This window comes from Pteropus alecto, unplaced genomic scaffold, assembly GCF_000325575.1.
Source record: "Pteropus alecto unplaced genomic scaffold, ASM32557v1 scaffold86, whole genome shotgun sequence".
NCBI lineage: Eukaryota > Metazoa > Chordata > Mammalia > Chiroptera > Pteropodidae > Pteropus > Pteropus alecto.
The window spans coordinates 22642280-22655259 of NW_006442109.1; the positions used below are offsets into that span (position 1 = coordinate 22642280).

General features: G+C 35.2%; 1 protein-coding gene and 1 pseudogene across 1 annotated transcript in view; one reads left to right on the plus strand and one right to left on the minus strand.

Annotated features, from left to right (window-relative positions):
- The window catches only part of FBN1 (fibrillin 1), a 220616-nt gene that overhangs the window by 121048 nt on the left and 86588 nt on the right, over window positions 1–12980 (plus strand). The window contains 5 exon segments of the mRNA XM_015595908.2: window positions 1–9; window positions 2912–3037; window positions 4544–4666; window positions 8329–8451; window positions 9522–9674. The exon segment at window positions 1–9 is cut by the window's left edge and continues 111 nt beyond it. Of these exon segments, the coding sequence (XP_015451394.1) occupies window positions 1–9; window positions 2912–3037; window positions 4544–4666; window positions 8329–8451; window positions 9522–9674 (534 nt within the window).
- LOC112469748 lies at window positions 5120–5238 on the minus strand (annotated as a pseudogene).

The following is a 12980-nucleotide window of genomic DNA, read 5'->3' on the forward strand; positions in this document are numbered from 1 at the left end:
AATGCCGAGGTATGGTGCTAGCTTGGAATATGGAGCATCTGTGCTCAGTAAAGGATTTGCTTTGAAGGAGTTCAATGGAGTTTAAATAACCCTTTCCAGGGGAGGCTAATACAGTCACACTGATTTTTTTCACTTAATCCCAGATACTGTCACTTCAAAGGACAATGTCATAAAATCTGGCAAACATTCAAATTATTTTAAAAGATGCTTCTGTGCCTGCAGTAATGTCCTATTTTCACTACTTGTTGCCTCCATCACTATTGCCTGTTAATTTTTAACCTGAAAAGTTAGGGAATGGAGTTGTCACAGAAGCTGAGGAAAGTTTCAGGTGAAACTGCATGTAATTAATTTCTTAATGGAAAGGTTGAAAGGATAAGGAAGTAGCCTGTAAGTCCTTGCTGCTTATTAGTTGGTCAGCAGCTGCATCACGTGTTTGCTGGTGGGATAAGCAGAATCTCAGGTTCTACCTCAGATCTGCCTCGGGAGAATCGGCATTAACAAGATCCTTTAGGGATCCATATGCACATTAAAATTTGAGAAGCATTGCTATAAATGTTCCCTCATAAAAATTTCCCTTCAGGTTTGTTTATTAATTAATTTATTAAGCCAAGCAATATGGCTTTGTGTTGTCTGACTGTGATGTACCAGGTTTCTGGAACAAAATAAGTAAGGTGTACTTCTCATCCTCAGGGAACTCAAATACTTATATCTCTATAAATTTGGCACAGAATGAGCTATATCATTGATCCTGTAAAGCCAGATAAAAAGCAAGGAAACTGTTAAAATTAAATACAAGGAACAATGGGGAGGTTTGTATCACTTAAAAATGTTATCAGCCATTAATGAGGGTTAGTTTTATTTGCATCTTTTAGCAAAAGCTCTTCTTATGAGTTGAAGACATACAGAAGTTTTTATTTTTATTTTATTTTATTTGAAACCAGCGACTGGTTTTAAATTTTTTAAATTTGCTTCTGACTCGTCATTGGTATATTTTAGTATATTTCTTATAAATGGCAGTTTTCAGCAGAAAAAAAAAATAGAATGTAGCATTTAAACCTGTTAATATTTCTATTAAAGGCCAACTTACTGAATTATAAATATGGATAGTTTGAATATTTAACTGATTTTAGAACCTTTTTAACATTAAAATTGTATTTAAAATAATTGGCATATACAAACATATCCTAGGCATTTTACAACAGTAGAAAATAAACTGGAACCAATATTTTAGAAGACTACACCATTAAGTAAACAAATAGAAGACATTATTGAGAGCACTCAGCTAGGGCAAGGGCCAGGCAGTGTAGATGCATGTTGTCATCAATCTGTGACTTAATTTATCAGAGACTGAGGATTATCTAAAAGCCTCCAGCACTGTCTTCTTTAAGAGCTACTGCTAAGCTTATCTCAAACATAAGAAACTGATAACATGCAAACATTTTGGGGTAGATGAAAGTTGCCACAGAGTGGTCAGAAAGGCTGTGTACAGACTAAATAGAAGAGGACAGAAAAGATAGAAACACAGCTAAAACTTTGAATGGCAAGCTTTTCGTTCATCTTGTAAAGCAGTGGGAGGGCCGATGGTGTTCTGAAATTAGTGAGGAGGAAAATGCTGAACTCTTTAACATGTTTATTTTATCCTTAGGCCTCGAATGATTATAGAATCCAAAAAAAAAAAAAAGTCTGCTCAATAATATGTGGCTTTTACTATTTTTTGGGAGTGCGGAGCAAGTCAAATTTAAGGAAGGATTAAGAAATAAATGAGAGAGAAAAAGATCATAGGTTCTTGGCACAAAGATCAGACAGAAGAGAAGCCCAGACTGCCTCAGCTAGTCCAATGACTCGTGTGGAAACCACTGCTGGGTCTGCCCAGAAAGAAAGTGCGTCTGAGGGTCAACCACAAGACGCAGGGTAGACAGAATAACCGATATGCCATGAATGCACATTCTTGTCCTCCAAAGGATGTTTAGGACACTTATACACAGGCACACGTAGTCTCAGTTTTGCCTAGGTAGGTCTGCTACCACCCACTTCTACACAGTTCCTTGGTCTCTGTCTTCTGCGGAACAAGCCCTGGCAAAGATTGTATGCTATGTAGACAAGGCAGTTGTGTTCATCCACTCTGATGTTCATTTAGGTAACTAGTCTAGAAACTAAGAGGAACAGATAATACAGGGTGCCATCTTGTCCAATTTGGGTTAATAATCTTTAAATTAGAAATCAGATAGAAAGTTATTCAAGTTATTGTCATTTTTAACTTCCATTTCAAGCCCTCTTGTTTACTTTGGCATAATATTAAACACAATAGAAAAAAAAGAGAAATGCCCCCACAGTACCAATATTTTATTTGGTAGATAGAATACTCATAAAGTTATAAAAGTGACTAAGAATATGTAAACAATAAAACTGTAGTTGGACCAGAATTGCCAGTAGGAAGGTAGACATTTCAGAGTCATGTGATTGATGGTTTTCAGATGGAATTAAGTATTTTTAAATAGCATTTCTGTTTTATTGTTCTGAAATGCTATAAGATCTGATATAGCCTTTTTGAACATGTGTTGAAAGACACCCGCCGAAGTTCAATATAAATAATGATATATGCTAGCTTATTAAATTAGCAAGGAAAATGGTGAGGGAGGATCTATTTTTACAGAGTTGAGGTTTAAGGAGTCTTATTAGAAATTAGAGTTAGATTGAAAGCTATTATATTTTCTTCTGTCATATGTCTTTCCAATTCCAATTAGTAATCCTAAATCTCAAGTTATTTGATACTAACTTTATGTTGAAGAATATTATTTAGTAACTAAAACCCAATACTAAGATCATGAGTTTGGAGATGGAGGGAAGGAGAAGTAAATAATTTTAAATCACCTAAGTAAAGCTATTTCTTCTGTTTTAACTTTGATTTTAGACATTGATGAATGTTTACAGAATGGCCGTATTTGTAATAATGGACGTTGCATCAACACAGATGGCAGTTTCCATTGTGTGTGTAATGCAGGCTTTTACGTTACACGAGATGGGAAGAACTGTGAAGGTAATAACAGCATGATAATAATAACAGTATCATACTCTTATACCTCTTCTTTTATTGTAGATTTAGTATCAGAAGTCTGTAACGAGACCAAACACTGAGTGAAAGGTCAAAGTGTCAAATATATTTCACATATTATTATCTGGGAGGCAAGATAATTTTCAATAGTATTCATGTTCTGTAATTCACATTTCTGTGAGTCAATACATTTTAAATACATGAGGAGAGCTTGCCATTAAAGATCCCTGGCAATGAAACTTTTGTAGCACCTAATCCTAAAATACACATAATCCCTTTTATTCTTTAGTCATTTATGATTCTTTTATTTAAAGTGTCTGCCTAGTAATAAAATACTACAAATGGGTATCTAAACTTTGTTTGAGAGAAATATTGACTATAGAGAGCCAGCCATAATTTTATATTGCCTTTCCAATTAATCACCTCATTTCAAATTGGGCTATTTCAAACATTTAGTCTTTTTCCCCTGTCATTTTTTCCTAAATTGAAAATATGGCAATTATTGATGAGTTTCCACTTCTTAGACCTTTAGCAAAAAACGAAGAATGGCCCTTATCATCTTTCCCAACGTCTTTGGGAAAGATCCCAAGAATCTATTCATACATTAAAAGAATTTCAGAATTGTTCTTAGAAACATTTTTGGCAGAATATTATCTCAGTGATTCAATTCAAAGACTTAATGCCAAAATTCTTGGTTGGGATAGGATCCTGCTAAAAAAAAAAAAAAGAAATCATAAATTATATTGGTCTGACTAAAGCCAGTAAGTGAAAACACATCATGTCTAGAAGATCAAGTGCCTCCCAAGACAGCTGTAATATTAAATAAACTAACATACTGATGAATTTAAAGAAATATCCCTATGGTCAAGGGATCCTAAAGGTTAGCTGGCAGTGCTTTAATCTATAGTCGTCTCGCATTTTAAAATACATTTTTTCCTACCCCTACTAAAAATTGCTTCAAATTACAGGCTGTTCTCTGGCTTCCACTTTTTAACAGACCAGGAAGTAGCCTAAATACATCTCAGATTCCATCATTCTAGTTTTGATTTTGTTTTTATTTTCAGTATGTTAGAAATAATATGGATCTGTGAAGTAAATATAACCATCAAGCTGTTAACACACTTCAGTTTGTAAACTGCTCTTCTTAAAAAGAGTCCTGGTAGCTTCTATTGAGTCAAATTTCATGTATATATAAAATTATATATGAATTTCATATACATGTATATACATGTATGTGTATATGTGTGTGTCATATATACATGTCATAAAATAAATTTAGCCCTACAGTTTGCATGCACATGCCAAAAATTGAGAACTTGAGATATAGCCCCTCTTCTCTTTGTGTGCTATAATTTGGATGAAAATTAACCTTAGACTATAATAACAAAAAAGAAAGGAATGTAAAGAAACAGAATTACATTTATCCAGGTTGGTTTCCTTTGTAAATTTTCTCTGCTGGTCATAAGAAAATGTATCTTTTGTGTTTTTCAGATATGGATGAATGCAGCATAAGGAACATGTGCCTTAATGGAATGTGTATCAACGAAGATGGCAGTTTTAAATGTATTTGCAAACCTGGATTTCAGCTGGCATCAGATGGACGTTATTGCAAAGGTTTGTGCTATAAAACTAAATCATATTCTTCACTTGCTTTTTCTCCTCTCTACATTGCTTAGAGGTATCATTTTTCCTTATCGATTCTCCCCATTTAGAGTACCCCTAATTCTGATTTAGGAAACCTGACTGAACTCCTGCTTAGGTTCAGCCATCCAGAGAGTTATAGTTCATGCCCAGAAGGCTGTTCTTATTTTGGAAAGAGTATTTGGGATCTTCTCCAAAGAGCCTGAAAGGCTAAGTAGTAAATGAATGAGAAACTGAACTATAAATTGGTCTACCAACAGATGAAAACATCTTTTTAAATAAGCTGAGTTCTGTCTCTTCCTTGCAATTGGGGAACAATGGCAGTTAGGCTTCTTCTTTTTTTTTTTTTAGGGGAGGCAACTCTTGGTTGACCTCATAGATTGCAAGGATCCTGTCAGCTTACAATCCCTTATTTTTTATTTTTTACGCCTACAGCACCTGGTCTTCCTAGATGGTCTCCCATCCAAGTACTAACCCGGCCCAACCTTGTTTAGCTTCTGAGATCAGACAGGATCGAGCTTGTTCAGAGTGCCATGGCTGTAGACCAGTTAGGCTTCTTGATGGCTATCATTTGCCACCTCTTACATCTTCACTAGGACAAAATATTTTACTCTTATTGTAGTGATCTTCTTCATAATGTCCTCCAGGTAGGTATCTTAAGACACAGAAAATTGTTCATGAACAATTTATTTAAATGTATCAAGGCAAATAAGCAAAAAGAGAAACAAGATTAAGCAGAAGAAATAAATGAACCAAGAGCCATGGTTTAGCTTGGTAGCTTTTGAAATAATCTCATTGCTCCAGGTATTGAAGCAAAAATGAAGATTTTTTTATTTGCGATAAATCTGTGCTTAGAGTCTCTTGCTTTATGAAGTCAGGGATGAGTGATTAATTGTACTTGGGTCCAAATTCTGAGTTGGAACCAGACTTCTCAAGGAACCTCATACTCAAAACGAGTCCACGAAATCTGCTAAAATGCTACACTCAAAGACTCCTGCTCATAGTTTCAGATGCAGAAATGTAGAGCGTCAAGCTATTCAAGATTGAGAAAGCAGGATAACGTCCTGTGGTGCCTCTTCTCTGGGTGTCCCTGGTAGACAGCTTTGGGAAATGTGTTATGGAAGAAAGTCTTGGATTAGGTTTTTGGCAAGATGTGTGTTTTCTCTAGGCTTTAAAGGGTTGCTAACTCTTGGTTGTTTACCTACATTCTCTATGATCTTCACAGCAATGGCTCTTACTGTTGTGCAAATCTGTCTTAATAGCAAGGGAAAATTTCTGAGTTTTTCAAATTTGAAGTAAGGAAGTGGTTTCTCTACTTTCTTTGTTAAAAATTATTGGGATGACATTGATTAATAAAATTAAATAAATTTCAAGAGTACAGTTCATAATATAATATTGTTTATAATATTGCATTGTGTGTTCACCACCCAAAGTTACATTTCCTTCTGTCGCCAGATATTTGACCCCTTGTACCCCTACCTACTTTCCCTTACCACCCCCTTCCCTCTGGTAACCACTAATCCACTGTCCATGTTCATGAATCTGTTTGTTTGTCATGTTTGTTTGTTTTTTTTTTCAGTTATATATACCACATATGAGTGAAATCATATGGTTTTCTACTTTTTCCTGTCTGATTTATTTCAGTTAGCATGATTATCTCAAGATCCATCCATGTTGTCACAAATAGCAGTATTTCATCTTTTTATAGCTGAGTAATATTCCACTGTATATGTGTACCGCATCTTCTTTATCCAAACACTTATCGTAGGACACTTTGGTTGCTTCCCTGTCCTGGCCACCATGAATAATGCTGCTATGAACATTGGGGTGCATATATCTTTGTGGATAAATGTTTTCAGGTTTTTTGGTTTATATACTTTTGAGCCCTGTGCAGGGAGAAACTTATAGTTGGGAAGACAATATTAACATGTGGAAATATTCTACAATGTAAGGCAGCAGTCAATTTCTATAGACTGCTGATGATCCAGGCCACAGCCTCTCAGCATTAAGTATGGTCAACAGATAATACTGATAGAACTATTATTCCACTTCATAGATGAAACCAAGTTTTGCAGCTATTTGCAACCAGTGAAATAGTATCTGTCAATAAAGAAATTGTTCTATTCATTTGAAAGTGTGTGATGATTTAAAAGGTTTGCTTTGACTTTCATATTATGAATTAAGAATCAGGGCTAGAGAGAGAGAGAGGGAGAATGCTCCATATTCTTACCTATGTCTTCTTTTTCTGGCGTATATAGAACAGGAAATATACACACTGTAGTGAGTGAGAGAGAGAGAGAGAGAGAAAGAGAAATCCCTTGCATGCAGAATTTCTTCTTTTCCATAAATTTTCTCTTGTCATCATGGAATAAGATTTTTCTCTTAGTGCTGAGCACTTAGTTCTGAGCCCACAAAGATGTGACTGTTAAAAGCTGAATAAAGAATGCTAATTTAATCTCTACGGTTAACTAATCAGATGAACAGCATGGCCACTCACTTTGAGCAATGCCGCCTGGATCTGTGACCTCAGTAAAAAGCCTTTGTGTTACTTTTTAGGTTGTAGTTGCCACTATTTTACTGTAGATCTCAACTTGAACAAAAAGGTTACTCAAATAACTGAATGAATTCGAGTTCATGTATTTAAATATAACTGCTCTTTTAAAATACAAATCTGTACACGGAATCTTGGACCATCTGTATATATTTTGTGCCAGACAACACAAGCTAAGTAAAACGCAGAGGTGTTTCAGTCTCAGTTTGCCTTTTTAAGGTCAGAAGAAAGGAAATAGTCACAAATACCAGTTGTGTTTTATAAAAAGAGTTGTTATAAAGTGACTTATTCCTAAGTGTTATATATTTTCCAGAATAGAATTTTGATACCATTTCTACTTCCCTGTATTAATAGGGGAGAAAATCTGTATTGTTATTAGTACGTGTCCCATAAAGACTTTTACCAGGCTTACTTAAGTATACATATATGATACGATAAAATACTTGTAATGAGTAAGTTAAGATTTTTCTTTGCTGGGTTCCAGTTGCTTACAGTGCAGTTGTTGGCCAGGAATGATGATCAAAATCATCTATATTCATTTTCTGTTCCTTTTCTATGGTTTGCCAACAAGGCTTTAGTTCTATGTCTATTAATGCCATGCTAATTGTCCTAGAGAGATAAGGCATAAGTGATACTGGAATGGATGCCAGTCTGGGTATTGGATGCCAAAAAGAAACGTTTTCTACCCATGTCAAAGATGCAGTTTATTATCAGGCTAGATTTCTGGCAAACCTGGAAGAATTGCCTTGTGAAACATTATACCAGAATCTTTGTATTTTAGCTGTCACTTTTCTTCTTCTTCCAATTCTGTTTTAGCCTTTATGATTCTTATTTTGGATTTAAACAGTCTCAGAATAATATTATTAAAATAGCATTCTATGGAAGAGAAACAGTCTATCCCTCTCAATTTTTGTTACTGTTCTCTCAAAGGAAAATGAAAATGTATCTCATCGAGCTTTTGTTGTTGATACTGCATATTATTTTCCATCTTCCCCATTTTCAAGTGTTGTAACGGAATTGTAAACATGTTATTGTTTTAGATAAAAATCACTTCATTTTTAATAAGTGCTTTTCCACACCACAGATATTAATGAGTGTGAAACACCTGGGATCTGCATGAACGGGCGCTGTGTCAACACTGATGGCTCCTACAGATGTGAATGCTTTCCCGGACTTGCTGTGGGTCTGGATGGACGTGTGTGTGTTGGTAAGATTAAGTCACGACTAGATATATGCTAGAGCTTCACCCTCTGTCAGTCAATAACACCCATAAATAACAAATGCACCTACCGTAGCAGATATGATATAATTAATATTTGTGGAATAACAAACCAACAAGGTCTGTTCTCTTCTTGTATAATTGGATATCAATTTAAGGGATAGAAAGATGAGCTGAGATAAATGAAAACCAAGGGAATCCCCACCTCTTCTTCTCCCTTTTCTTTTCTAATCATATATCTGTCCTCAGCTTTCTCCAACCCTCCTTTGTTGATAATGGTCTTTGAAATTGGCCTGTATATGCTCATTATCTCATGGCTAACATTTTCATAGAGTATTTTTGTCCCAAGAGACGTATAGAATGCAAAGGAGGATATGGATAATCAAGAAACTTACATGATAATAGTTTTATGTGGCTTGATAAGAAGTTTGAGATTTATTAAGAAATAGATATGAATTTTATCCAATTTATTTTTAAGAAAGGTAGTTAGTAAACCCTTTGAATTGAGAGAGGATTAGGTATAGCTGGAAACCCCCTCCCTCATGGCAAAGATGAGACCGTTTAGTCGACTAACATCTGCAGATTTATAAAATGAACCTTTTACAGATTGAACTTCCTTCTTTTGAAAGTATGTGTAATTCATACATTCAATAATTGCATGTTTATTTTGAGGTAGGCCACATTTCTCGTAAAGATCTTATTTATCATGGGATAAAAGTCAATGGTCACCCATTATTCATTCAAAATTTATTGTCTGCTCTGTATAGGCCTGGGGAAGACAAAAATAAATGAGATATGATTCTAGCACTTACATGCCTCGTAACTGGGTAAACTATGATAGTCCTGAGAAAACTCAGAGAGTCTGGCTATTTGTTTCCAGTGCTTGGAAACTGAATGTGGTTTGCTTTATTATTTTCTATTGAGACCTAACACCAGAGGCATTCTTTCTGAGTTAGAACAGGGACAATGGATGAATAAAGCCAGCTTCAACTTTGACCTGAGGGGGTTCTCATCTGTTTGAAGCGATAGTGTGATGACAGATGCTTCTTCCTGTTTAGACACACACATGCGGAGCACATGCTATGGTGGATACAAGAGAGGCCAGTGTGTCAAACCCTTGTTTGGTGCTGTTACTAAATCTGAATGCTGTTGTGCCAACACTGAGTATGCTTTTGGGGAACCTTGCCAGCCGTGTCCTGCACAGAATTCAGGTATGTGGTATCATGAGGATGCCGTTTACTCCTAACCTTCTGCCACCATCTGCAGTCTTGCATTTATGGAAGTCATACGGAAAGATTACGTATGTTCTCCAGGTACATTATGTACCTTCCCAGGGTCTTGGCAGGGACTAGTAGGGTCTGATTTTACATTACTCACTTGATCCTCACAACCATTTGGAATAGGTAGCGCATTTGTGCCTCCCATTTGAACTTCTCTACACCAATAATATTTATGCTCCTTGAAATATATGCAACTTGCCTTGTTTTCTAAAGTAGTTTCACAATGTTTGCAATTTGCAGGAATTATTATAGAGCAGAGTTTTTACACAGTGTAAGAGTAAATAATTTTCAGGTTACCCGAATATTTCCAACATTTTTTCCAAAAGGCCTTGAGAATTTTGTCCAAACCTCTCATGTTGATTTAAGTGGGCTTTTCCTAAAAGATTTTTATTACATTCTAGGGAAAAAGTAAATTCCTTGACATGGTATAGTAAAAAGAATTGAGTATAGTAAAGATCAATGAGTCGCAATTCTACTCCCCAGCCACAGGCAGACAAAATACTTAATCCGGGGTGGGGAGAAGTTATTTGTGGATTTTTGTTTGTTTAGGAATTTTTTCTCACTTTCAAAAAGATCTGAGATGGCTTACATTAGTAAACATAATTATGAAATAAAATACTATGAAAAAGCGATTCTTTGTTTTCTCATCTGCAAAATGAGTTGTCTCAGGTAATCCAGAAGACCCTCTCCAGTTGTAAATTATTTCTATTTGTAAGGCAAAAATAGTTTATTGAAATTAAAGCAGTAGATTGTCTATATTTGAACATAATTTTAAGGTAGTTTGGCACTTGACTTCTAATGCTCTAAAATAGAGTTAGATCTAATATTGAAAACATGTAGCTCTGATTGGTTGGTTTACATCTAAGATTCAGTTAATTCATTTCTGGCACAGGTAAAATCAATTAAAGATTAACTCAGATTTTTTAAACATTTGTCATTTTTTAAATCACGATATTTGAAATTATAGAGTTAGAAATTAAAATATGAGAAGTTAGAGAAAGGTAAACGGAAGACTTTAAAAGTAATGGGGGATGCCAATTAAAGAAAGAAATCTTTATTCTGGCTGATTAGTTTACCCAATGATTATACAAATTATCATTTTATATATGATTACCAAACAGTTAAATACATGTTTACAATACTTCAGTTAAATGATAAATATAATTTTATCCAACAAAGATATTTCCATGTAACTTTATACTTGTATGTATTGCTATTAGCCTTTTATATGTTACTTTTCAAAGTCCTTTTCTTATATACTTTGAATTTAGAAGATAGATAAGTCTCATAAAAACTGATGCACAAATATGTGATTTGTTCGTCTACTAAATGAGCAAAAGAGCCAAACTTAGAATCCAGGACCCTTGTTGCATTTAGTCCTGAGTTTTCACATTTTCCTCTGGACCAAGTACATCTCCAAAGAATTTCTTATGATACATAGGAAAATAAAGTGGGCTTATAAAAAGATGAACAAAAGAGACCAGGTTTCTTTAAGCAGTAAAGCTTAAAGAGAGTGAAATTTGAGGCCCAATTCCTCTGGCCTCTGTTTTATATTTGAATGAATTTACACAGAAGAGGACCACATGTGGAAGTGGTTTCATTCAATTTGGTTTCTCCATCTTCTTTGTGAAAATGCTGAATCATGAAGGATCAGAATATAGGAATCCCCCATTTCAGGAAAGAGGGGGCATTTTGAAAGGTCCTGCAAATATCCAGAAGGAATATCTTTAGTTAATTTAATGAGAAACCCCAGTCACACTACATCTAAAGCTCACCTTTGTGCTCTGGAAGTCAAGCAGGCTGTACATGAAGATATTTCTCACTGGTTGCTGAGCATTTCCTCCTCACAGAAATCGGTCAGTTAAATGCACAGAAGTGTATTATTAGGAATTTTCTCATATGTCCCCACACCACTGTCTTCATGGTACAACTCTGAGTTAGCTCAGCAGCACCTATCATTTATTAAGTGCTTGAGCTATGCTAGGCATTCTGCTGAGCACTTCGTGTTGTTCTCTCGTTAAATCCATAGAACTATGATGTATCATTACCTCCAATGTATAGAAGAGGAAACTAACAGAGAGAAGGGGCTTACTCCCAAGACCCCCAACAATAAGCATGGTCATCAGCATTCAAACCCATGCTGATCTGAATTCACTACAGAGAAGAGTATAGTACCAGATCTTGCCCAAAATAAAAAGGAATGATGACAAAACCTGGCCGGCATTTAGGCCAAGCATCAGCTAATTAAGCCATAACTATAAAAGTGCTTTTTACAAAACTAGTATGATTTTGTTTTTCCTGGTTTATTACTTACAGTATTTCTTCACCTCTTTGGTACATATCTTAATTAATTACTGACGTGAGAGACTATAGAGGATGTATTTCTTTTTGTTTCCAGTTCCTGGCTTTCAAACACACAATGGCAGACACTTTCCATTTGTTCTCTTTTTGGCCCCCTTTAAGATGATTTAAAAATTAAGGAATTTCCCTACTTTCTCAAATTTACATTTGCTAAAAGGCACACCCTCTGAAGGATTCAACCTTAATTTCTTTTGTCTGTATAACTCATTTGCATCCACTGTCATCAGAAATGCAATTTCCTAGCATACAAAAGTGTATGAACTATTTGCTTCAGTGGTGGGGTGCAGTTGGCTTCTGTAAAAAGGCCCATCCCAAGAATCCAGTTTTCCTGACACTTAAGCCCAGATGATTTGCATTTGACCATGAGATTCTTAGGTTCATCTAAATATTGTTGGAATTGTATGTAAAACATTGTCTCAATTTCATTGTTACCCCAATACGTTTAAAAAATAGAAATCTGATCCATCACAAATTTGAGAACATATTCTATGTACTTCAGCTTCTTCAGTAAGATCTTGCAGGTTTAACATTGTGCAATACTTTTCCTATTGACTTATCATATAGAGTGAATCTAGTACCCTGAAGAATATTAACTTTAAAAATACACTTTAGTGCAAGCATAGGTACCCTGTCGTTCTCATGAGTGGAGACTAGAGAATTTGCAGAGAGAAATGAGAAAATGTTAAGAATTGGTTTGTACTGAAAAAAATAGCTCGTACTGAGAAAATTGTTCTCAAGACGGTGGGAGAAAGTTTTATTGACAGTGAAGAAACCACACTTTAACAGGCACATTTCACTGTAAGTGTAAAGTGTTCCCTGGTGAACAAAATCAAGTTAAAGGAAAAACACCTTTTCCAAAAGTGCTTTGCACAAGGA